The 26622-nt window shown below is 37.9% G+C and overlaps 1 protein-coding gene across 6 annotated transcripts in view; it reads right to left on the reverse strand.

Moving 5' to 3' along the window:
- Positions 1–18895, reverse strand: part of DPP8 (dipeptidyl peptidase 8) — a 59689-nt gene extending 40794 nt beyond the window's left edge. For 2 of the 6 annotated variants that reach the window (XM_068553835.1, XM_068553843.1), the window contains exons 1-3: positions 16828–18895; positions 14301–14570; positions 9545–9657 (exon numbers count right to left, since the gene is read on the reverse strand). In XM_068553835.1, the coding sequence (XP_068409936.1) occupies positions 9545–9657; positions 14301–14570; positions 16828–16864 (420 nt within the window). In that variant the 5' untranslated portion in view covers positions 16865–18895. The remainder of the gene's footprint in view (positions 1–9544; positions 9658–14300; positions 14571–16827) is intronic. The other 4 variants (XM_068553816.1, XM_068553824.1, XM_068553806.1 and 1 more) reach the window with 4 other exon arrangements.
- Positions 18896–26622: the final 7727 nt, after the last annotated feature.

A 26622-nucleotide genomic window follows, 5' to 3' on the forward strand; every position in this document is an offset into this window, starting at 1 on the left:
AAAGGACAAATACTGTATGATTCTACTTCTATGAGGCACCTGGAGTAGTCATACTCATAGGAACAGAAAGTAGAATGGTGGTTGCCAGGGGCTTGGCAGAGAGGTAATGGGAAGTTATTGTTTAATGAGTACAGTATTACAGTCAGTTTTGCAAGACAAAAAAGAGTTCTGTGGATGGATGGTGGTGATCCTTGCGACAATGTGAATGTACTTAATGCCACTGATGTACTAATGTACACTCAAAAATGGTTAAGATGATATATTTTATATTATGTGTATTATGTCCACAATTTTTTTAAATGAAGGTATAAGAACTTCAGAGTAAGGTAAATGAAGAATAGAAAAAAGGGGAAGTCACAAAAATGTCTTATCTCGATACAGGAGAGATCAAAATGTGTTTAAATGTATAGATTTAAATTAATGATTATAGTATTAAATACTTGCTAAAGGTAATTATGGCTGATTTTCTACTAATAAATTAATGATTACTGCAATTAAAGAAAAAGATAAAAAGACAACCCACAGAATGGGAGAAAAGTCTAGTATCAAGAATACATAAAGAACTCTTACAATTCAACGTTAAAAAGACCCAATTTAAAATGGCAAAGGACTTGCACAGACCTTTTTTTTTTTTTTTAAGGCCTTGTCATGCAGCTTGCCGAACCTTAGTTCCCCGACCAGGGATCAAACCCGGGCTCCCTGCAGTGGAAGTGCAGAGTCCTAACCACTGGATCACCAGGGAATTCCCTAGACATTTCTTTTCTTTTTTTTAAAATTAACTAATTAATTTTATTTATTTATTTTTGGCTGCTTTGGGTCTTTGTTGCTGCATGTGGGCTTCCTTCTAGTTGCAGCAAGCTGGGGCTACCCTTCATTGCGGTGCTCAGGCTTCTCACTGTTGTGGCTTCTCTTGTTGTGGAGCATGGGCTCTAGGTGTGCGGGCTTCAGTAGTTGTGGCATGTGGGCTCAGTAGTTGTGGCTTGCGGGTTCTACAGCGCAGGCTCAGTTGTTGCAGCGCACGGGCTTAGCTGTTCCACGGCATGTGGGATCTTCCCGGACCAGGGCTCGAACCCGTGTCCCCTGCACTGGCAGGTGGATTCTTAACCACTACGCCACCAGGGAAGCCCTCCCCAGACATTTCTTTAAAGAAGGTACACAAATGGCCCATAAACACATGAAAAAATGGTCAGCATTACTGGTCATTAGGGAAATGTGAATTAAATAACAATGAGATATCACTTCACATCCACTAGGATGGCTATAATCAAAATGATGGACAACAACAAGTGTTGGTGAGGATGTAGGAAATTAGAACCCTTATACATAGCTGGTGGGAATGTAAAATGATGCAGCTGCTGTGGAAAGCAATTTAGTAGTTCCTTAAAAATGTAAACAAAGAGTTACCACATAACCCAGTAATTCCACTCCTAGATATATACCCAAGAGAACTGAAAACAAATCTACACAAAATCTTACATTTGAATGTTAAAAGCAGCCTTATTCATATAAGCCCCAAAGCTGAAACAATCCAACTTTATCCATAAACTGATGGATAAATAAGGTGTAGTCTAGCCATACAATGGAATATTATTCAGTTATAAAAATAAACGAAACACTATTATCTGCTATAGTGTGAATGAATCCAGAAAATACTAAGAGAAAGAAACCAGTCATGAAGGCCCACATATTATACAATTCCATTTATATGAAATGTTCAGAATAGGCAAACCTATAGAGACTCAAAGTAGATTAGTGGTTGCCTTGGCCTGGGGGTAGAGAGGGTGAAAGGATGGGGAATGACTGCTAATGGGTTTCTTTTGCAGATGACAAAAAGTTCTAAAATTAGATGGTGATGATGGTGACACAACCCTCTGAATACACTTAAAAACCATTGAATTGTATACTCTGAATGAGTGAATTGTATGGTATTTGAATTATATCTCAACAAAGCCAGTAAAAAAAATTTTTTTAATGGAAAAGCTTATTCTATGCTAACAGTAATCAAAAGGAAGCTAGAGGGACTATATTAACATCAAAGTAAACTTCAGAGTAAAGAATACTGCTAGAAATAAAGAAGGTCATTTCAAACCAAGAAAGCAGTAGATTTACGAATAGGATATAACAATCCTATCCACTTACACACCTAATAACATAGCTTCAAAATATATACTAAAGGAAAGACTAATAGAACTGCAATGAGAAACAGTCAAATCTACAATTATGGTTGGAGATTTCAACATTCTCTCTCAATAACTGATAGAACAAATAGAAAATCAGTAAAGACATAGAAGACTTTAACAATACAATAAACCAATTTGATCTAATGGTCATTTATAGACCCAACAAAAACAGAACATATATTCCTTTCAAGTGAACACAGAATACGTACAAGGATGGACCACATTCAGGGCCATAAAACAAGACTTAAAAAATTGAAAAGATTTAAGTCATACAAAGTATGTTCTTGGATCACAGTGGAATTAAATTAGAAATCAAATTCCTGAAAAATATGCTAATATTTGGAAACTATATAGTACACTTCTAAATAACTTATGGGTTAAAGGGAAATAGGAAGTGTTTTGAACTAAATGAAAATGGAAACACAACATATCAAAACGTATGTGCTACAGCTAATGTGGTACTTAAAGGGAAATTTATAACATTAAGTGCCTATATAAGAAAAGAAGAAAGGTCTCAGACTAGTGACCTCAGCTACCACGTTATGAAACTAGAAAAAGGAGAACAAACAAAATCCAAAGTAAGCAGAAGAAAAGAATTAATAAAGTTTAGAGCATAAAATGATGAAATAGAAAAAAACAACATGACAGAAAAATAAATGAAACCAAACTGATAAACCCTTAGCCAGACTGATCAGAAAAAAAAAAGGCTGGGAGTGGAGAAGACACAAATTACACAAAATATCAGGAATAAGAGAGGGACATCACCAAAGATTCTTACAGACATTGAAAAGATTAGGGAATATTATGAAACTTATGCCAATAAATTTGATTACTTAGATGAAATGGAAACATTTCTTAATAGACACAAACAACCAAAGTTTTCTCAAAAAGAAATACATAATATGAATAGCACTACATCTAAGGAAGAAATTGAATTTGTAGTTAAAAACCTTTCCACAAAGAAAATTACAGGTCCAGATGGCTTCACTGGTGAATTCTACCAAACAAATTCTAGAAAATTAAAAAAGAGAAAATAACTCCCAACTTATTCTGTGGCTAGCATAACACTATTTCCAAAATCAGACAAATTACAAGAAAAGAACACTACAGACCAATATTCCTCATGAACATAGATATAAAAAAACTAAACAAAATATTAGCAGATTGAATCCAACAATATTTAAAAGGATAATAAATTAGAACCAAGTGGGCTTTATCCCAGGAATGCAAGATTGGTTTAACACTCAACAATCAAGTGATGTTTTGTTTTACCATATTAACAAATTAAAAAAGAAAAACCCTTTTCACAGCAGCACTATTTACAATAGCCAAGACATAGAAGCAACCTAAATGTCCATTAACAGATGAATGGATAAAGAAGATGTGATATACACACATCACAGAATGGAATACCACTCAGCCATAAAAAAAGAATGAAATAATGCCACTTGCAGCAACATGAATGGACTGAGAGATGATCACACTAGTGAAGTACAGAGAAAGACAAATATCATATGATATCACTTATACATGGAATATAAAAAAAATGATACAAATGAGCTTATTTACAAAACAGAAAGAGACTCACAGACATAGAAAACAAACTTATGGTTACCAAAGGGGAAAGGTGGGGGAGGGATAAATTAGGAGTTTGGGATTAGCAGATACTAACTACTATATATAAAATAGATAAACAACAAGGTCCTGCTGTATAGCACAGGGAACTATATTCAGTATCCTGTAATAAACTCTAAAGGAAAAGAATCTAAAAAAGAATATATATATACATATATATATATTTATATATATCACTCTGCTGTACACCAGAAACTAACACAACATTGTAAATCAACTACAATTAAAAAAAAAAAAAAAGTGAGAAAGCACTTAGAAAGTTAAAGAAAAATACTAGCAATGATCAACCAGAAATTGAAATTAGAAAACAAAGCCATTTACAATAGAATAAAGAAATATGAAATACTACAGATAAATCTTATGAAGGACTGTGCAAGACTGGTACATTGGTTGCCTGTACCACTGAATGGGTGGGTAGGGGAGAATACAAACCAGTACAAGGAAACTTTTGAGGGTAATGACTGAGGTAAGGGTTTCACAGGTACATCATATGTACCTCCAAATCCATCAAATTGTACACTTTAATATTTGCAACTTTTTATATGCCAATTATACCTCAGTAAAGCTTTAAAACATGAAACCATATAAAGCACTGGATGAAAACATGGGTAAATTATTTTATAACTTGGGTGTAGAAAATCTGTCCTATGATGCAAGACACAAATTCTTGAAGCAATACCAAAAAGATGGATAAATTTTATTACACAAAAATCTTCCACATGGCGTGTGTACACACACGCACACACCATAAAGAAAGTAAAAACACAAATTACAACTTCACGAAAATATCTGAAACTATATCACAGACAAAGGGTTAATATCTCCAGTATATAAAAGGCTCCTAAAAATGAAGAAAAAGACCAATCACTCCACAGAAAAATGGGTTAGAGATAAAAGATGATCAACTTTGCCTATAAAAGAAAAGCAAATTAAACTACACTGGGATACCATTTCTATCTATCAGATTGGCAAAAAATCCAAATGTTTGACCACATACTGTGTTGGAGAGTCTCTGGGAAAACTGGCACACTTATACCTTACTGATGGAAATTCAAAATGGCACAGCTCCTATGGAAGAAAATTTGATAATATCTAGCAAAATTACAAAACCATATACATTTTGGTCCAGTGATTTCAGTTCTAAGAATCTAGCTTAAAGATACACTGGCAAACATGTAAAAAGCCCAAGCCATTTTACTGCACTACTATCTGTAATACAAAGATTGAAAATATCTAAAATGTCCATCAAGAGGGAACTGGTTAACATGATTTGTCTGTACAACACAACACAGATGTAAAAAGAAATAAAGATTACGTATACAGTTGTCCCTCAGAATCTGTGGGGGATTGGTTCTAGGACACCCCCCACCCCCACGGATACCAAAATCTGTGGATGCTCAAGTCCCTCAGACTATAAAATGGTTTAGTACAGCTGGCCCTCTGCATCCAAGGATGCTGAACCTGTGAATATGGAGGACTGACTATATATTCTTACTGAGTGAGTTGAAGGATACATTGTTATTTGAAAATTGCAAGGTGGAGAAAATGTATACTGTATGTTACTATTTATCTAATGGGGGATAGGAATATCTATGTAGTCGCTTATATTTTTTAAAAAAGAAGGATAAGCCATTTAAAAACACAAAGATTATCTAGAAGGAGAGGGGGAGAAATAGGGTAGAGGAGACGGGGAGCTTCTCTGAATACTTCTGGTTTTGTAGATCTGACTTTGGCACCATATAACTATTTTCTACCAAAATTAAATTAAAAACAAAGGAATTCCTAATACTTGAAAACAAAATGAAGCAAATGAATCTAATTGTATAGAACTGATAGCATGACCACACAAAGAAGACCAATTCCAAGTTACTGTTAAGTAATCAGCACTGATTCATTTGTTATTTTAAAACTGTTTTGGGTGTAGTATGGAGTAAAGCAAATGAGTAATTATACTGTTGTTTAAAACAGGACCTTTGGCACCAGAGAAAGAAAATTCATATGTAGGATAAATGAGGTTCAAGAAAAATCCTGTAGTGCAATATCTTAACTGGATGTATCAGTCTGACCTTATATCTTATCTGAACTGATATGACTTCATGGTGATCTGTACATTTCAAACACACACACACACACAATGTATTCCCTAGTTTGCCCAATAAAAAGACCTAGAAACAATTAACAACACAATAATAATAAGCATCTCTAAGAGACCCAGATCATGGTCTCTTAACATCACTTTCCCCTAAAGGAACTAGAGAGAAATGGCTGATTCTAAGCATGGGATAAGCAATGTGAAAGATGATCATGACACATCTTCACAGCAGAAAGCAAGAGCACTATCAACTATTACCAGGGTCATGTCAAAAGGATTTGACATGTCAAGTTGAAAAGAATTCCAACAGCCAAAAATAAGACATTTGTACAATAAGAATAATAACTGTTAATGCATCAAAAGATACCAAACAGGCTTACACTGTAAGTTTATAAAGATACAAAACAAAATACCCTCCAAAACCCCTAACTGATCACGTATATAAGACTGTAGAACATAGATTATTTGAAAAATGGGAAATAAAGGAAAAGAAACATCCTGCCTTTCTATTGTGATCTAGAACTCAGAATAACTGAATAGTTGTTGAATAGCAGTTTTCTCTTTATAGAAGTTTTTCAGTTAATAAATGAAGAAGGAATGATAAAATTTCACTGTTTTATAATGGATCTAGGTAATGATCAAAGGGTGCTATCATCACAAGAAGATAAATAAGGCTCTATATGACTTTTGATGGAGGCATACAACGTTGTCTATGAAATATTATTTTTTTAATTGTGGTAAAATAAACATATATAGCATAAAACTTACTATCTTAACAATTTTTAAGTGTACCATTCACTACTGTTAACTATACTCACACTGCTGTGCAACCCATCTCCAGAACTCTGCCATTTTGCAAAACTGAAACTCTATACCCATTAAACTCATTAAACAGCAACTCCTCATTTTTCCTTCCCCTAGCCTCTGGCAACCACCATTCTAGTAGTCTATTTGACTACTTTAGGCACCCCATATAAGTGGAATCAGACAGTATTTGTCCTTTTGTGACTGGCTTATTTTACTTATCATGATATCTTCATGGTTCAACAATGCTGCAACACGTGTCATAATTTCCTTCTTTTTTAAGGCCATATAATATTCCATCACGTGTATTGGGTTGGCCAAAAAGTTAGTTCAGATTTTTCCATGAGATGTTATGGAGGGACTTCCCTGGTGGCACAGTGGTTAAGCATCCACCTGCCACTGCAGGGGACATGGGTTCGAGCCCCGGTCTGGGACGGTCCCACATGCCACGGAGCAACTAAGCCCATGAGCCATAACTACCAAGCCTGCGCTCTAGAGCCCACAAGCCACAACTACTGAGCCCACGTGCCACAACTCCTGAAGCCCACACGCCTAGAGCCCATGCTCCGCAACAAGAGAAGCCACTGCAATGAGAAGCCCACGCACCACAACGAAGAGTAGCCCCCATTCACTGCAACTAGAGAAAGCCTGCACACAGCAATGAAGACCCAACACAGCCAAAAATAAATAAATAATAAATAAATAAATAAATAAATTTATTTAAAAAAAGATGTTCTGGAAAAACCTGAACGAACTTTTTGGCCAACCCAACATATGCCACATTTTGTTTATTTATTCATCTGTCCATGGACACTTGGGTTACTTCCACCTTTTGCCTATTGTGAATAATGCTGCTATGGATATGGGTGTAGAATTATTTGTTCAAGACCCTGCTTTCAGTTCTTTTGATCTGTAAGTATTATTGGGGGAGAAAAAAAGAGGAAACCTGGGTCTGATGAAGCTTCGAGATCTGACTACCTATTTATATTTACAGAGAATACAGGAGACTGAAGAACATATCAAATAACACCACAGGAATACAATCAGCAAAACAGACCCTCTTTCTTCAATAGATAAACTGCAGTGGGGGAAAAAAGGATGGAAAGGAAAGCAATAGATTAAAAGTAAGAGAAACTTAAGAAACCTATCAATCAATTGTAATATATGAACCTTACTTAGATTCTGATTTAACAAATCAAGCGTAAAAAAAGAGAAATTTAAAAATCAGGGAAATTTGAATATTTTATATGAAGAAACGATCAATGATTTTTTAAGATGTGATGATGTCTAAAAAGAATCTATATACTTTAGAGATACATACTGACTTATGTAGGAGTGAAATGACATATTTGGGAACTCTTTAAAAATAATCCGAGATGTGGGACTTCACCGGTGGTGCAGTGGATAAGACTCTGCGCTCCTAATGCAGGGGGCCCGGGTTCAATCCTTGGCCAGGGAACTAGATCCCACATGCATGCCACAACTAAGAGTTCTCATGCCACAACTAAGGAGCCAGCAGCCGCAATTAAGGAGTCCTGGAGCCACAACTAAGGAGCCCACCTGCCACAACTAAGGAGTCCATGTGCTGCAACTAAGGAGCTGGCGAGCTGCAACTAAGACCTGGCGCAACAAAATAAATAAATAAATAAGAATGCCAACTCTCTCTAAAAAAAAATAATAATAATCTGAGAAGTAGGGGTAGGGATTGTGAGGGAGGACTGGTAAGGCTACAGTGAAACACCGATGGCAAAGATCTGATAATTGTCAAAACTGGTTTGCATAGGATTCTACTTTTGTATGGTTTGAAATTTTCCATAATAAAGCTTTAAAAAAAAAAAACAACTCTGACTCACTAATTTGCAATGTTTTCCATGAGAAAACCACCATTATCTCAGTTCAACACACTGTTCTTAGAATAAGGAATTTTTTTGTTTTAAAGAAAAGTCACAAACCAATGTAAGAAACAACATCCCTGATAAATAGTTGCAGTCAAAATGATTAGTTGTCATGGAAGTTTTTTTTTTTTTTTTTTACTTCCTAAGAGAGATATCACATTTTAGTTCATTTAGTCCAAATAGTCTACTCAATATTCAATGTAAAAATAATAAATGAGAACTAAAAAGGCAAACAATCACACCCAAACTATCATCTTGTTCTTGGGATGTTTTGAACCATTTACATATTGTCTAAAGACAAAATATTGAAGGAAAAAAAAACAAAAAACCTAACCTTTGATTTTACATAAATTGAATTATGCTATTTAGAAACAAAAACTGAACTTAGTACCTTTATTTAAGCCTTACATTAGTACTGTTACTAAATATTAGAACTACAAATTCAATTTATAGATTTGAATAAAAAGCTTTCTGGAAATATACATTACTTCTTTTATGTGAATAACTCTCCCACCAAAATGTGAGAACTACATAACTAGCAAGTTTGTAGAAGGGAAAGATGGTTAAACAGGGAGAAAGGTAGTCCAAAAAAAAATCTGGGGACTTCCCTGGCGGTCCAGTGGTTAAGACTCCGCCCTTCCACTGCAGTGGACACAGGTTGATCCCTGGTCAGGGAACTAAGATCCCACATGCCGCGCCGTACTGGGCGGCCAAAAAAAAAAAAAAAATCTGAATTGTATTATCTACTATCCCTAGTTTCAGATATTGAGAATTAAATGAAATTTCAGGGTCAGACATGCAAAAACATAAAAATGTTTTAATTCCTCTTGATTCATATCTACTTCAAATATAAAACCCCAACTGAATTTCTGTCCCTAAACAAACGCAGTATCTAAAAACATACACAAAACCACAGGAATAACAATGTTAAACCCTACCTGAAAAAGATCCAAAAGAGGCTTCCAAGAGAGCATTAAGACTGCTGCTCTGTTGATGGTTTTGGGAATTTCAGAATAAAACAGTGTATTTTCTCTGTTCTCACCAGACATAGCTATAAAAGAAAACAATCATTTTTTGTTATTTTAAAAAATAGCAATCTACCACAATTGTAGTAGTAAGTATATAATGCCTTCTATATACTGCAAAATTTTGTACTCTATGAGACCTATAACGAATGTTAACAAGCAGGAGATGCACATGCCATATGCCACAGTAATTTTCTTCAATAAAACCCAGGCTCCCAGAAAAATCCTCAGGTTTCCTTTTGATATTCAAATTTTAGTCCCTCTCAAAACAAACATAAAAGTGTATAAGATGATGTAAGGATAAGTGTTACTTTTAGTTTAGTTTTTTTTTTTTTAAATTGTTAGTGTCTTACAAGTTGGCAATAGACTCCTTAGATTACAAACGGGGGTACTTTGTGACAACTTCAGATTACGAAGCTTCTTTTTATGAATCATTTAAAGTATTTACTTAGAAATATACATAGGTTTAACAATTTGAGTTCTTCTTCACTATAAATGTTCTACCACTATAATCACTAATAAGTTTCAAATGAAAGTACATTCATATTAAAACAACACAGAATCCGATATCTGATTTGTTAAAAGTCTCTTTATCCTTTATTCGAGAATTGTGAAAGAAAGAGGTCTACACTAAGTAGAAGATAGGTCTATTCTGTGAAATCATACAATAACTGAATGGGAAGATCACAGCAGTGTAGAATAAACTACATACCAAAGAGAAGTAATAGAAATACAACATGGTTATGAAGAGGTGAACCAAAGAAAACTCAAAGTAAAACAAAGTCCTTCTACTCTAAAAGGTGCTAGAAAGGTATCACTTCCAAAAAAGCTAGGGGAGAGTGAAGGAAAGAGAAAATAAATCACACAGGAAGAACAAAAACTCCCTCTCTAGTGGAACAAATCCTCAGCCTTGTGTTTCTGAAAATGGCAGAGAAGGCAGTCTGTGGAAGGGCATGGTAACTTCCATGCTAACCCTTGCAAAGGTGGGGGATGACTCCCCAAATACCCACAGATTCCTTTATCCCTTTATTATGCTAAACTTTTCTTAAACCTTTCTTAGTTTGTGTTGCCTTTTGGAGTAAAAAGTCAGGTATCAGCTGATATTTACTTCAGCACTTAGTTTTGTCTTAGATCCATTTTGTACATTCCAGAGTTACTTTCTTACATAATTCTTAAGACTGTAGTCACTTATCCATACCATTCATAATCTTACAAAATATGATCATATCCTCCTTAAGCCTTTTCCTTCTAAGAGCTTTCAACCTGCAAATATGAAAAAGCTGGTTCTCATCTACCCTCAAATGAGAGCCATCCACAATCACTTCAAATGCCCCTCTTGAAACTGCTCCTTGTTCCATAATGCCTTCCTTGGCTTCAACCTTGACCAATAAAAATTTCCAACGCATTCTATGTACACACACACCAGTTCTGTATAAACACAAAATGACCTTTTCCCATTGTTTCTTTCCTGTTGACACACTGTTTATTGGTGTACGATATATATTAAAATTTCTGAAACAACAGATTTACATGGAAAAATATTAATATTCAGATGGATATAAAAGACTTGAGCAAATGAAATGGCATACAACTTTCTTGAAAAGCTCAATATTTTATAAAGATTGTCAATTTTCCTAACTTCATCTATAAATATAATGTAATCCTAAAACAGCATAAATAGGATTGGGAGAAAGGAGCTCTAATCTAATTTTAAGTTCTCACAGAAAAACAAGCAAACAAAAATAATCAAGAAAACTATGAAAAAGAGTGATGAAGGGTGACTAGTACTATAAAATAGTAAAACATCTAAAGTTACGATAAAAATAATAATAGTAACAGCAGCATAACATTGGCACTTGATTTGACAGACAGATCAGTGGAACAAAATGAAGTCCAAAGTAAATAAAGATTTCAAAAAATATAATTTGGAGCTGAGAAAGCCTTTCTAGATGTGATGCAAAACTACATAAAAAGTAAAAATTTAACTACCAAAAAAAAAAAAAATCACAGATTTCTACAGAAGGGCAAAAGGCACTAAAGGCAAAAGACATTAAATCTCAGGGAAAAATACTACAATGGGTTAATTCCCTTCTTGTACAAAAAAGTGCTTTATGTCAACAAGAAAAGCACCCACAACCCAATAAAAAATAGACAATGATTACAAACACATCAGTCACAGAAAAAGAAATACAAACGCCTTGTAAACATGGGAAAGGATGCTCAACCTCACTCATAAGAAAATTAAAACTACAATGAAATATGGGGATATAATGTACAGCAATACTATATTGCATAATTGAAAGTTGCTAAGAGAATAAATCTTAAACGTTCTCATCACAAGAAAATTTTTTATTAACTATATGTATGGTGACAGATGTTAACTAGACTTACTGTAGTGATCACCTCACAATGTATATAAATATCAAATCATTATGTTGTACACATGAAACTAATATGTCAGTTAAAAAAACAATAATAATTTTTAAAAAAATTACAGTGAGGAACTGCTGTTCACCAATCAGACTGGGAAAGATAAAAAGAAGTTTTATTACTCACTATTGGTACAGGTGTAGAGAAATACATACTCTGAGACAATGCTGGCAGGGATGTAAACTCTATAACCTCAATGGAGGGGCAATTTGGCAATATCAATAAAAATTCAGAATCTGTACACCTTTTGTCCCAATAATTCCACTCTTTGGAATTAGTCCTATTAAGTAAATTCACACATGTACAAAAATGATCTAATACAGTGATATCTGCTCCCTCATTTTTTGTTAATACCAAAATAGAAAAACCTAAATGCCCATTATTAGAGGGTTGGTTAAGTAAAAGATGGCACAGTTATATAATGGAATACTCTGGAGTTGCTTAAAAAAAATGAACCTATAATTACTAATGCGGACTCATGCAGAGAATATCTCTTTAAAAAAAAAATGTCAAACAGCTTTGGAGGAGGGGAGAAAGCCTATTTTTAAAAACTTAATAAACAAAGGCACATTAGCAGGTCGGCCCTCAGACACGTCTCTGGCTATTCAGCCCTTCCTTTCCCACCCAACCCCTAGCTGTGGGACTCAACTCAGGCCTCAGTTCCTCCAGTGTTCCCATCTCTCACATCCTTTCTTCCTTATTTTAACAACCGTTCATTCCCTTCAGTCTCTGGGTTAGGAAAATAAAATAGCGTGACTACAGGAAGGAAACTCCAAAATTTATGGGCTTGTGATTCCATTTCAACTATTGTACTGGGAGTGAAATCCCTTTCTTTAAGCAGTTTTAATGGTTAATTCATAAACATTTTTGTGAGACATTTGTTTATAGTTAAGAATTATGGATGGTATGGCTATAATTTTTAACTATTATACTAAATATAAGGGTTCCCCCCCTAACCGTGTCCAAACTCTCTTCCAACCAAGCTGCCTGATTTAGCAAGTATGGATGGGCTTTTCTTATATTGCTTCTCCAATCTGAGGAAAGTCTGACTTTCTGCCTCCGAAAAAAAACATAGCATAAGTTTCTTGAGAAAGATATATATATATTTCCTACTCAGATGACTTACCTAAATATTTTAGCATCATCTCTCAATAAATGTGTTCAATGAGCGACAATTAACGAATAGGCCTTTGGGACTTAAGCTAATACAAATAATAATTACCTGTTGGTGAATGCTAGGCAGCATACTATAATTTACAACTATTATTTCCAATCCTAAAAAATAATACTGTGATGAAGACAGCTGCTTGGGGGATGGGAATGGGGTCTACAAATTTTTTTTCTTTCCCTTTTTAGTTTCCTTCCTCAAACTAGCCATAGCCAAACAATAAAACTTGGTTTGGCTGTACAAGAACAGTATTGTGTTTCTTAATATTTATTTAAGTTGGAAATGTTTACATGTAAAATGTTTAATACTTAAGACAATCCTATGAGATAGACATTAACCCTCATTTGATAGATGAGGAAATTGAGATCCACAGGGTAAACAAGTCAGCAAAGAGCTGATACCAGAGCCTAGGCTTCTGATTCCAAGACTAGCTTTTTATCCACTGCCCTGTGTCTATATACGTGCTAGGTTAGTCATTTCTTTCAGTACTAAGCTGTGCCTAACTAAGCGTGATAGTCATTCAGGATTTACTACCTATTCCTTTTACCACAACATCTTAGTAAAGGATTTAAGGTGCATAAACAAACAAAGAAACAAAAATGTCAATCAGTGGTATCGTGCATTTAATGAAGACAGACCTTAAACCTGGAGTGAATGGGCTCAGGAAGAAGAGACCAAAACCAGCCTTGGTTTAAAAAAATGAAAGCAGTAGCTGTTGAGAGTGGGAACAAACTACTGGTTTTATTATCTGTGTTCCTAATCTGACCATTCCTAAGGAAAGGCATTTTGAACTAGCTTTAGGAAGAAGTACTATCTAGCATCTTTACTTTGAAAGTAAGATCATGATCAATTCATGATTTGTTATGTGCAAATAAAAATCAAGTTAATGGGACAAAACAAAATGAAAACAGCACCAAAACTGAAGTTCTTCTAATTATTTTTTTTTCCTTTGGTGGAACCATCACTGATTCATTCACTTATTTATTCACCAAAATTTGAGTGCCAATTGCCTCTAGCCTCTGTTTGAATTAAGAAAGGATTTCCTTTCAGAAACTATGACTTCATACTCACCAAGGTAATAGATCCTGTCCGAATGAGGCCCATCTGGATCATTCCTCTTCACAAACATAAAATCATGTGGTGCCTTAGCCATCATGTAGCCATGATATTTTCTGGTATCAGCAAGCAGCTTTTTAAGCTGACTCCAGGAATATCGCTCAACATAAAACGGCTCCAATTTAGGCCGATCCTGTGATTCAATATTCTCCTCACACTCTGCAGTTTCAAAGATCTCAACACCAAGCTGTTCTGTTTCCATCGCTGCTGCCATGTTGCATTTTCCTAGAAAAATAAGGCACATGAAGTTCACAGGTCTGCCTTCTCTTATATTAATCAGAATGACAGTCTGATAGGGCCCCCCAACCCCCCCAAAAAAGGGGAAAAAATGCTTTTCAGTACAGTTGCAATTAAACTTAGTAAGAAAAGCAATAGCTCCCCCTTTTCTTTAAAAATGAGATTAAAAAAAAAATTGAGGTCATGTCTATTTCACAGTTGACTATAAATCTCTTGGGGAACTTTTATAAAAGGCTCTCCTTAGGTATCCCTTGCCAAAACTCCTTTTTCTTTCCCACACTGGAAGGAAACGGGCCATATGCCAGTTGGCTGCTATGCTCCTTCAAAGAGCATGTCAATAGTGAAGCTAAATGTGCCAAGGGAGTTAAGTGTTTTTGCACTTAAAAAAAGTAACTCATTTGATAAATGTGGACTTCTTCAGAGAACAGAAATAATCACAACCAATTAGAACAGTTATAAAATTGTGGCAAACAATGTACTTCTAATAACCTTTCCAGGGCACTTACCCAAGATAATATAAATACTGTTTCCTTTTAAATGAGACTCCAAACAACAAAAGACCTAACTGGCTGGTACATTTTTTCTTTGTCTTTTGCTCTTGCCTAAACATCACTATCTGATGATCCCCTGTGTAACTCTATACTATAAGGAATTTATGTGACTATTACTACAGATTATAAAACTTTTACTCTTATGATTAAATGAGGACAAAAAAGTGGCTTTAGTTGTAGTTTATGCACAAAACATTTAATGTTTGTAATATCAATATTTTGATAAAAGTCCAAACCCAATTTACCACTTCAACCCCAAAGCAGTATTAAGATTTCATCTACTAATGATGTTTCTTTCATTTTACAAATCCAGAAGAGGATGATTTTTTCCTTTATCTATTTCAATATTTAAATGTAACAGGTGCAAAGTATCAGAGAAAATAACAAGAAGTGTTATTATAAGCCACTGTATGATATTCTGACATGCATTATTCATAACGCTACCAAAAAGGAGCAACATAAACAACAATTCTGGGGCAACCTGCTCTTTTTGAACTAATAAATGTCCGAAACATGTGGACTTATTAGGAGATAAACTAGATTGCATTTGTGTAACCAATTCACATAATTAACTACTTCTACAACAAAAATCAATACATGGCTGTATATTTAACATGATGTCTTTTTTAAACCTTAATTTCACAGGTTAACAGGAGTCCGTGGTAGAAACTACCAACCACAGAGAAAAAGTCATTAGCAGGTATGGGTTGTGAATTAGTCCATCAGGTGTGCTGGTGCGCTATACGGCATTCGAAAGGAACAGAACTGTGAGGCCACGGCCACAATACTGTGTCTTTTTTCAGGCTACAGTGAACTACACTACCGTTTTCAATATAACAGTAGCAAGAGCAGCCAGAAAATCTACTGGAGAGTTCTATAGGTATACAACTTGTCATATTATTACAACTGGGCATTTACCTCCAATGATTGAAATCCAAACAGCTCAACAGAGGAAAAGTCATTTAGCTCAACTGGTATTCAGCATATTGATATTAAGTAGCAGTACATGACAGTAGTGGTTGTTTGCCCATCTAAAAGCTGGTGGAGGTCTGTTTTCTATCAAATGTGTCAACTGATCTAGTTTGATTCCTAACAGAGTAAGGGATAGGTGAGACAAGGAGATATACAAACTGGGCTCATTCTTCTCAACTCCCCTTGTGTTAAACTTGGAACTTCAGCTCCAAACCACTGCTTGAAACAATAGAGCTTGGGGATGGAACAGGGAAGCTCAGGCAGACTTCCCAAGCTTACTGCCCAGCTTCTTGAGTCATTATTTTGACATGTCTCTTACATAAAAGTTGCCATTACCTTGCACTTAAGCAAAACTATCTGGTATTCCTAAATTGTACTAGGTCCCTGGACTCACTATTTCTCTCTCTACACACACACACACACACACACACACTTTATAGTTCAAATGACACTATTCTGTATTTTATGGTCAATGTATATCCTGCATTTCCTAGGCTAGACCTGATATTACATAATTTTAGTAATTTACACAAATGTGTAACTGACTGATTTAATTTCCAGATTTCCATAACACCTTACATACAAATACATTCTCGAAATATGTGACCCGAGTTTTCTAATTGCAAAAATTAGAAAATAGGTCAGTACATGTTCTTAGCACAGTGCATGTTATTTCACTGCCCCACCTACCTCTTCACTTAAGGCCCTTCGCTGGTGCCTACCTGATTGTATTTTCATCTGTTCAGATCTCTTCCACATTCAAAGAGATCTTTTTGAAGTGACTCAACTTCAAGCATAGATCCCTCTGCTCATCCTGCTCTCTTCTCACAGGAGTCTTTCCTTTTCTCACCATCCAATCCTGCTCACCAGGATAATGAAATAAGATATAAAGCTGTTGATCATTATTAAAACGGATCGTATGTGCCCAAAAAGATTAAACCTAAAGTCTCAAATAGTACTTGAAACTGATGCATATGCTTTTTGATATAATATACAATGCCTGAATTACTTTGTATCTGCATTTTAATTATGAAAATTATAAACTGATTTTATTTCAGAAATGTATACTCCGATTTACTCCAAAGAATATCCAAACGGTAGTGTAAATCCTGACATCCGGATACACATTAAAAGATAAATTATGGAAGAACATTTAAAAGTATAAAAGGCATACAGATGTGAGGTTACTCAGTGCCTACTGCAAATCTTCAAAAATGATAGATGATTAATAATAAAATTTATTTCTATGTGCCTGGTCCTGTTCTTCTGCCTTTTACATAATAACCAATTTGTATTATTTTACAGAATACATATTTAGCTGACTGGAGACAGAATAGACTCAATAGAATAACCACTAAGAACGACAGAGCAGGTCATTTTTGCGGAGAGAACTAACTTCCAGTTAACATCAAGATTTTCACAAGATAAAGAATGTACTACCCATTTTCAGTGCATTCCATTTTGGCTTATTTCCTTTCCACGTATACTCTGAAAATAACTGAACTAGGTAACTTCTCTAGAAACGGAAGTGTTAAGTTTGTTGAAATTCTGGCTTAGTAAAAGAAGAAAAGCAGGGTCTGTGATTATACCTGTCACTTTGTTATCGGTTTTAATTCTGGGCTCTCGGAACCCAGATAGGTGATGGAGAGAGATGTGGCTCAGTGGCAAATGGAGGGAAAAAAGTGAAGTTGTGCTAACACAGCAACAACGGACTACGATTTCAAGACACCTTCCCATTCACTGAGCCCCTCATTCAGAGAAGAGCATGTAGGGTTAGAAAATAGCCTCAGGACTCTTGAATTTGGACCCACTCAAATGTCATTCCTTAATTTTTAATCCAGGCGCCAGTCTGTCCACTTAAACACCCCAAGCCTCGTTGAAGCCTAGCTATATTCACTCGTCAGCTAGTTGAGAGGTTCATTATCACAAAGTGGGCAAAGATCTTGAAAGCTAGAATGCGGAAGAAGAGGAGAGGTGTAGCAGAGAATATTAAGAAGAGGGACTGGGGGGATGCCAAGTCTTAGAAGAAAAGTGTGTGAGGGGAGAGGTTTGAAAAAAAAAAAAAAAAGGAAAGGAAAGCACCTATCCTGTGCCAGGTAGATGAAATAGAATGAGAAGGGGCCAGTAAACAAGGAGGGAATCGACCTAGAGTGGGGCAGTAGAAAGAACACCAGCTGGGAAACCAGAAAATCTCAGTCCGAATCCGATCTGCCACAGTCGGACTTTAAGCAAATCCCTTCGCCTCTGTGGGCTTCCGTTTCTCATCTGTAAGCCCGGACAATACCCGGCTCCCAACCCCAGCAAGGCTCAATTAAGATAACGGACATGGAAGTCCGGAGGCCAGCACCCAGCGCTCAGGGGGCGCCCAGTGAACGTTGGCTGACTCGGAATCTGAAAGCCTGGGCTTCCTCTTCCGGCAAGTGGGGCCCCGCCACCAGCTGTGGCCCGCGCAGGGCGGCGCGCCGGGTAAACCGCAGAGCGGGCTAACCGGGAGAATGCGCCGGGCGGTTCCTCCGTGAGGCGGAGAGGCCCGAGTGGGCTGGGGCGCAGGCCTAGCGGGCGAAGGGGAAGGAGAGGGGGCGGATACTGCACCTTCCCCCCCCGGCCCCGCCCGGACCGTCCTGACGCGCGCTAAAGACCGGGCCTGCGCCGCTTCATGCCGCGCGGCCTCCACTCCCGACCCGGGGGCACCGGCCTCCTTGGCTACGGCGCCGGCGGTAACCGAAGCGGTGAACGCTGCACTTAAAGGCGGCGGCGGCGGTGGCTCCAGCACTTCCGGTTTCTTGCGCGCTGCCCTCCAACGGGGGAAGGCGCAACGGGGCCAAGAAGAGCGCAGCTCTCTGCTCGGCGGGGTTCCCTTACGACAGTGCCGTCTAGTGGCCGGAGGAGCGAACGAGGCGCGGGAAGGAAACTGGGCGGGGGTCGGGGACAGAGAAGAAATCCAGAAAGGGGCAGTAACTTGCTGGAAATCACAGGACGAACTGTGGCACGTCCGTAGTCATCTATTTTTTTCCTTCGACAAATATATATTGAGTGCCTCCTATGTGCCAGGCAGAGCTGTAGACGCTGAGGATTAGAACACGGAGCAAGCCAGGCAAAAATCCCTGCCCCTTCATGGGGATGACATGGAGAGGGAAGGACCAGGACCTTGGGGATTTTCTGGGTGTCTTATTGTTATGGTGGAAAGAAACCTGAACTTGGAGTCAGAAAGCTTGGCTCTAGTACTAATTAATGACTTTCATCAGGTCAGTCTCTTTGAGCCATGGTTTCTTTATCTGTGAAACAGATGTACTAACGTCACTTAATTGCACTTAAGGAAAACCACGTGTGTCATACAAACACATAAAGATGAAGAAACTGGGGCCCAGGGTAGGGAAGTGAGTGGGTTGCTATTATCAGAACCAGAGGCAGGTCTCTTGACCCACAAGTTATTTCCTGTTCTACACCATACATTGGCTGAGAGAAAGAGAAAAGGGGAGCCTCGGGAGATGACTGGGAAAGTGGAAGGTATAGAACAAAACAGTGGACAAGCTGGGCCTTCCCTATTTTCTATTATTACAAGGAACCATTTGTCAGAGGTGTGTGTCATTAGGCTTTATTTTAATAAGAGATCCATCTGGGTGCCATGTTCTACTCCTCAGTATGCAATTATTCACTCTGAGGTTAAATGAGTCTTTGCTCAGGCTTTTTTTTTTTTCAGTTGAGTTCCCCTAAAAGTATAGTCATGTTTTCACTGGGATTCCTCTATGAATTTTGTGCAAAAAAAAAAAAAAAACAAACCCCCAAACAAAAAAACACCTGAAGGTAGGTTTTAAGGCTTTGAATGCAGATGCATATGCTAACAAAATACAATGAAACATCTTGCACTTCATTTCATTCATCCAAATGTTTACTGAATCTCTGCCATGTGCCTGTCACTGTTCCAAGCACTGGGGCCACAACAGTGAATAAAGTAGGGAAAATCCTTGACTTTGTGCAGTTTATATTTGAATAAGAGGAAAAAGACCTCCCCAAAAGCAAAGAAAAAATATATAATTTTATGGAATTAAGAAAACAAGCTCCAATAGATAGTCGACAAGGACCTACTGTATAGCACAGGGAACTCTGCTCAATACTCTGTAATAACCTAAATGGGAAAAGAATTTGAAAAAGAATAGAAACATGTATATGTATAACTGAATCACTTTGCTATACACCTGAAATGAACACAACATTGTTAATCAACTATACTCCAATAAAAAATAAAAATTTAAAAAAAAAGAGAGAGATTGGGCTTCCCTGGTGGCGCAGTGGTTGAGAGTCTGCCTGCTGATGCAGGGGACACGGGTTCGAGCCCTGGTCTGGGAGGATCCCACATGCCGCGGAGCAACTGGGCCCGTGAGCCACAACTACTGAGCCTGCGCGTCTGGAGCCTGTGCTCCACAACAAGAGAGGCCACGATAGTGAGAGGCCCGCGCACCGCGATGAGGAGTGGCCCCCGCTTGCTGCAACTAGAGAAAGCCCTAGCACAGAAACGAAGACCCAACATAGCAATCAATCAATCAATCAATCTTTACAAAAAAATAAAAAATAAAAATAAAAAAAAAGAGAGAGAGATTAACAGTAAACCTCAGGGGAAAACAAAACAAAACACCAAAAAAAAAGAAAAAAAGAAAAAAAAAAGCTCCAGAGAGGTAAAGGATGTGCTGAAGTCATATGTCTAATGACAGACAACTAGATTTGAATTCAGATTTCTTGGTTTTCAGTGTTATTTTCTCTTTCAATGGCAGGGTTAAAAAGCCTCTAACCCTGAGAAATCTGTGGGGGGAACATCTCCATCATGCACCCTGGCCACCTTGCATGTATCCACATAGGCCTCCTAGGCAAAGGCTGGAACCAACGGTTATCTGAGTTGTAGCAGAATGCTTTGTGATCTTTCCAGAACTGGAAAGGAACAGTCTTATGAAGACCTTGAGGCAATCTCCCCTGGGAGGCTGTCCTGGGTCAGCTTCTCATCCCCCCCTCCCAGGTTCTGATGAGGTGTGGGCTTTCTGCCCCACCCCCGTCAGAATAGAGCTGAGAATATAAAAACCTAGAACTGGCTGCAGCCTAGGACCGGCTCCTCAGAAGCCAGTTATCCCAGAACTTACATTGCAGTCACCTGGCCCCTTCTTTTGCTTCAGTAGTGTCCTTTTTCATATATGGGACAAGGACCACTGGCACCTTGATGCATTCTTCCCTTTGTTATACATGTAAGTAATAAACTGTCTGAGGCTAAACTGGCTCCTTGGTTTTTTTGTTTTTTGTTTTTCGTGGCATGTGGGATCTTAATTCCCTAACCAGGGATTGAACCCTCACCCCTGCATTGGAAGGGCGGAATCTTAACCACTGGACCACCATGGCAGTCCCTAAACTGGCTCCTTGTATGTTTACTGGCTGAATCAGTCAGGCCTGGGCCTTGCCAAACTTCTGTGTGCTTGACAAAGCCTACTTAGCTATATTATGCTGCCCTACACTCTAGGAACTCCTCAGGAAAAGGCACGTTATCTAGCACACGTGGTCTGAATAAATAGCATGGTGGGGTTGATACAAATCCGTCCCTGCTGTAGACTGAAAAAAATCACAAAGCATCATGAAACAATCATATTTTGACATAATGGACAGCAGGCAGGTAAGTGTGAATGAAAGCTAGGGTGGACAAGTGAGAACTCTTCCCAGGGAACCCTGGGCTGCATCTTGAAATCAGTGCCTATTTGAAGTAATCAGGTCCTCATCCAGTTCTGACCTCATGTTTTAGAGAACCTGACATCTTTTCACACGGAGCCTCATCAGAGACCAACCTGTCTCCCAGTCCACGATCTTCAGGCAGTGGTAATTTTGCTCAGGTACTCATGGATCAGAGCACGGATTCCTGGAGTCAGGCATACCTGGGTTCACATCCTGGCTCCTCTCCCTACTAACAGATTAATATCGGGTCTCTCTAAGTTTTATTTCTCTCATCTGTAAAATGACTTTTTCTTCCCTCCTATACTCGGATGATTTTTATTTAGTCTGCATATTATTCCAAATATTTTCTGTCTTGAATGTGCAACTGAGCTTAAAAGAGAAGAATCAGATGTCTCTGTTTTCTAATCCCAGAGTTATAACTCCCAGAAAGCATGGTTGCCTCATGCTAGCTCCCTATATAGGGAAGGATCAAGGGTTATAAAGGAAGAAAACAAAAAGACAAGTTACTCCCCAGTATCTTAGCACTATATAAAGTTGTAATCAAAATTTTTGTATTTCTTATCATAAACATTTTCAATATTGCTAGTTTCCTATTCATCATTTTGCACAGCTGTATAGTTTTCCATTGAGTTGTTATACCACAGTACATTTGGTCATTCCTGAGTAAGTCCCAATGTTTCAACATGTAACATCATGAACATCTTCATATATACATCTTCCTTCCTTGAAATTATTTTCTTAGAATAAAATCCCCAAAGGGGAATTACAAGGCCAATCAGCATAAACATCTCCATTTATCTTGTTACATATTGCAAAACTGCATTCCAAAATGATTCCACAAATTCATATTGCCCTTAGTTACATTCAGCATGAATGTGCCAATTTCACTAAAACTTTTCTAGCACTGGGCATTATCATCAACATGCATACTTTAAGCATCTACTTTCTGAAACATTGTACTCGATGCTACAGGATACCAAAAGGAAGCAACCTGTGTTCCAAGGAGATTTATAATCTAGTTGAGGAAACAGATCACAAGCATGTAATGTACACACTAATAGCAGTTGATTACAGGGTATGATGGGCTAGAGTTTGTTTTTCCACTTCCTCCATATTTTATACCTTTTGGAGGCATAGTATAAACCAAGCTGCCATAACAAAAAAGAGCTTTTCAGCTAATTTTCTTTTTCAAATTTAAGTTTTTGAATAAAAGGGTATATAGTAAAAAATATTCTGCTATGCTGATCTTCCAGTCACCCAGTTTCCTTCCCCACAAGAAACTGATGTTATTGGTTTCTTGCATATACTGTCCAGTAATATTTTATGATACATGAACAAATGCTTATGTACAAATGTATTATTCCTCCCACTACTCCACTATTTTTACATAAGTGGTAGCATACCAACTGTCTGTACCTGGCAACCATGTAGGCAGCCCAGAAAGCCAAGAATTATCAGGTAGGTCAAACTGGATAGGGTGGAAGGGCTACTCCCCGCACTCAAGGAAAGGGCCATCTCTGTACATTCTTCTGAACTGTGTATTGACAGGCTGAAGGGAAGATTTTTCTGGTAGTGACTGGCTGCAATGCTCACCACTCTCCTGGCATAGTTAGGAGGTTACAGGGATATGAGCTGGCTGCCCGAATTCTCCATAGATGCCTGGGCTGATCTGTCAGTCTCTCTCCACTCTCAGCTTTGTGCCATCTAGATAGAGTAACCTGATTTCGGTTAAGGATATCTGGCTGGGTGATCCTGGGTGAGGCAAAAAACAGCCAAATTCTACAGCTCATATTCCAAAACTTCTTCCAGGAATAAAAGATTCTGTAAAAAGGTGAACAAGGAGAATGTGTATGATCACTTGCCAAAGGTAGGAGTACAGACTTATGCACTGAGCATGTGCTTCATCCAGAGGAAACACTCAGCAAATGCTTCTGATGGCCAGAGAAGGGAGAGGTGACCCTGGGCCACACGAGGCTGGAAAGGCTGCATCTGGAAGGGAGAACACAAAGACAGTGCTTCATTTGCATTTTAATTTGACTAGCATTATCATAAAACCATCAGCCCTACCTGTTTCAGCTTGGCAGGGCTACTTGTGCTCTGCCTTTTTAGCCCCTCTGCCATCTTTTAGCTTTATAGTTTACCTGGATGCTACTCTTTCCCTTCTCCATTTCAATATCTTTTTTTTTTTTTTTTTTTTTTTACTGGATTTCTCATGGAGAAAGAGGTCCACAATAGCTGTCCTTCTCACAGGAAAATTTAGGAATAGCTGATAAGAACATTGGAGGGGAGTGAGTCTAACTCTCTTATTTGATGGATATAGAAACTCAGGCCCAGAGAAGTCATCCAGTAGGTTAGTGGTGGTTGAACCAGGCTGGATAAACCCCCTTCCATTGGACTTTTCTTATGGAGCATATGAGGCAAAATGTCATTCAGTCTCCTTGCTTACCAATAGACTTGGACTCAATTCGCCTTGGATAGAGGTCAGTTGATAAATCTCAGGGCTCAAATATGCTAAACTGAAATTATTTTTCTTTATTATACAGCCACCAGGATGACTAAAATTTAAAAGACTGAAAATACCACGGAAATGGAGCAACTAGAACTTTTAAACATTGCTTGTGGGAGTGTAAATTGATCAAAACACTTTGTAGAACTGCCTAACGGTATCTACAAAAGCTCAACATACATATTTTATGACCTAGCAATTCCATTCCTAGGTATTTACCCAAGAGAATTAAGTACATATATCCACCAAAAGACAAGTACATAAATGTTCCTAGCTAAAAACTGAAAACAATGTCCATCATCAGGAGAATGGATAATTTGTGATACATTCATACAGTGAAATAAAACAAACAAAACCCAAAAAAGAATGAACTGGTGATTCACACAATATAGATAAATCTCAAATACATTATGTTGAATGAAAGAAACCAGACACAAAGTGTACATACTGGTAGATTCCATTTACATGAAATTCAAGAATAGACAAAAACTACTCTATGGTGATTGAAGTCAGGATAGTAATTATTGGGGTGTAGGAGATGGCAGGCAAAGGTACACTGACATGAGAGAACCTGTAGGATGCTGGAAATGTTCCGGATCTTGATCTAGATAGTAATTAATTACACAGGTATAAACATGCAAAAATTCAGCTTAAGTGGAACATTTAAAATTTGCCTGGTTCCTATACATAAGTTATACTTCAATTTTTTTTTAAAGTGCCCTATATAGCATCTACATTGTAGTAAAAGCAATGCAATAAAAATAATTTTATCATTTCAAAAAATTATTATTTTTAAAATTCAAGACTATCAGGGTTACCGTTTTCATTATCTCATAACAGGCAGATTGCATCACCTCCAACTGGTTTGTCTACTACTAGTTTCTCCTCACTGAGAGGTTGTTTTGCCCGGCACATGTTTGATTTTGCTGATCTCCTGTAACAAACTTCCTTGACTCATGTTTCTGTGGGATATAGTACAAACACCTCATTGAAACAAAGACTTTCCTAATCCACTCCCTATCTGTCTTACCAGACCCAGGGCAACCTCTCCCCTCCATGCCCTTAACCCCCAGTATGCAGAACATTTCATATCTCTTCGTCTTTGGTCTCCCGCCCTGTGCATCCACTGCCCTACCTCTGCTTTGTCCTCTATCAAATTCCTCCTCCATTTCACTGTCCAGCTCTCAAGGATTTGCTCTCAAATGTCTGCCACTGGTTCCTACAACCCTTAGCTCCTACCTTCCTGCCTCTTTCTGAGCTCAGTATATTCCCCATATTAAAACCCTCTATATTTTATATGACCTATCCCCTGAGCTAAATATTTTCTGAGAACTGGCATCATTTCATCTCTGGATCCCTGGGCTCAGAACTTTGCTAAATAAATGGGTGCTAACAGAACTGAATAATAAGGTTCATTTTTGTCCCAGATTTCTGGTTTTCATAGTAATGTTGCTTCCTATTAAATTCTTCACTGCAAGCAGATTGGGGATGAAAGTGGATACAGACGAGATAGTTTAAATTAGACATAAATTAGTGTTGTCTATAGTTTGGGTTTCCTTTTTCAAGAGAGACAAGTCTCTTGTGCTGTCCCATAGAATAGCTATTAATTTGTGACTATTTAAATTAATTAGAAGTAAATGAAAAAAAAATTCAGTTTCTCAGTTTCTTTAGCCACATTTCACGTACTCAGAAGCCCCATATGGCTAGTGGCTACTGTTATGGACAGCGCAGAATGGAGTATTTCCATCATCGTATGAAGTTCTATGGGATAGCGCTGGAAATCTCTGGCCTTTACACTTACTCTCCCCTCTTAGAACACTCTTCCATCCTCTCCCACACCGTTTCCCCTATAACCATTATCATCCTTATTATGTATGTAATTGCTTGTGTCTTTTAATAGACTAAGGTTTCCAGGACGGCAGGTGCTGTGTCTTACTCCTGAAGCTCCGGTGCTTAGCTTTGAAGCCCGGGCACACAGTAGGCGCTCAGTAAATGTTGAATTAATGAATGACAAATGGGAGGAACCTTCCAGGTACACCAATCCAAGCCCGTTCTCCATGCTGATCGTTTCCTCATCAGTCTCCAGCGTTTTTTAATTTTTACGCTTATTTTTAACCGTCCTCTAGAAGAAGAGAGGTAACTGCACAGCACCTGTCGACTCCGGAGGCGGCAGCAGCAAGCAAGGGCGTCACACGCTCCTGGGCCCGCCCCCTCCCGCCTCCGCCCCGCCCCGCCCCGCCCCGCCCCGCCCCCACCCGGCTCGCCCTGAAGCCCGAAGCCCGGAGCCCGCGCCGCTGCTTCCCCT

Source organism: Eschrichtius robustus, chromosome 1 (genome assembly GCF_028021215.1).
Source record: "Eschrichtius robustus isolate mEscRob2 chromosome 1, mEscRob2.pri, whole genome shotgun sequence".
NCBI lineage: Eukaryota > Metazoa > Chordata > Mammalia > Artiodactyla > Eschrichtiidae > Eschrichtius > Eschrichtius robustus.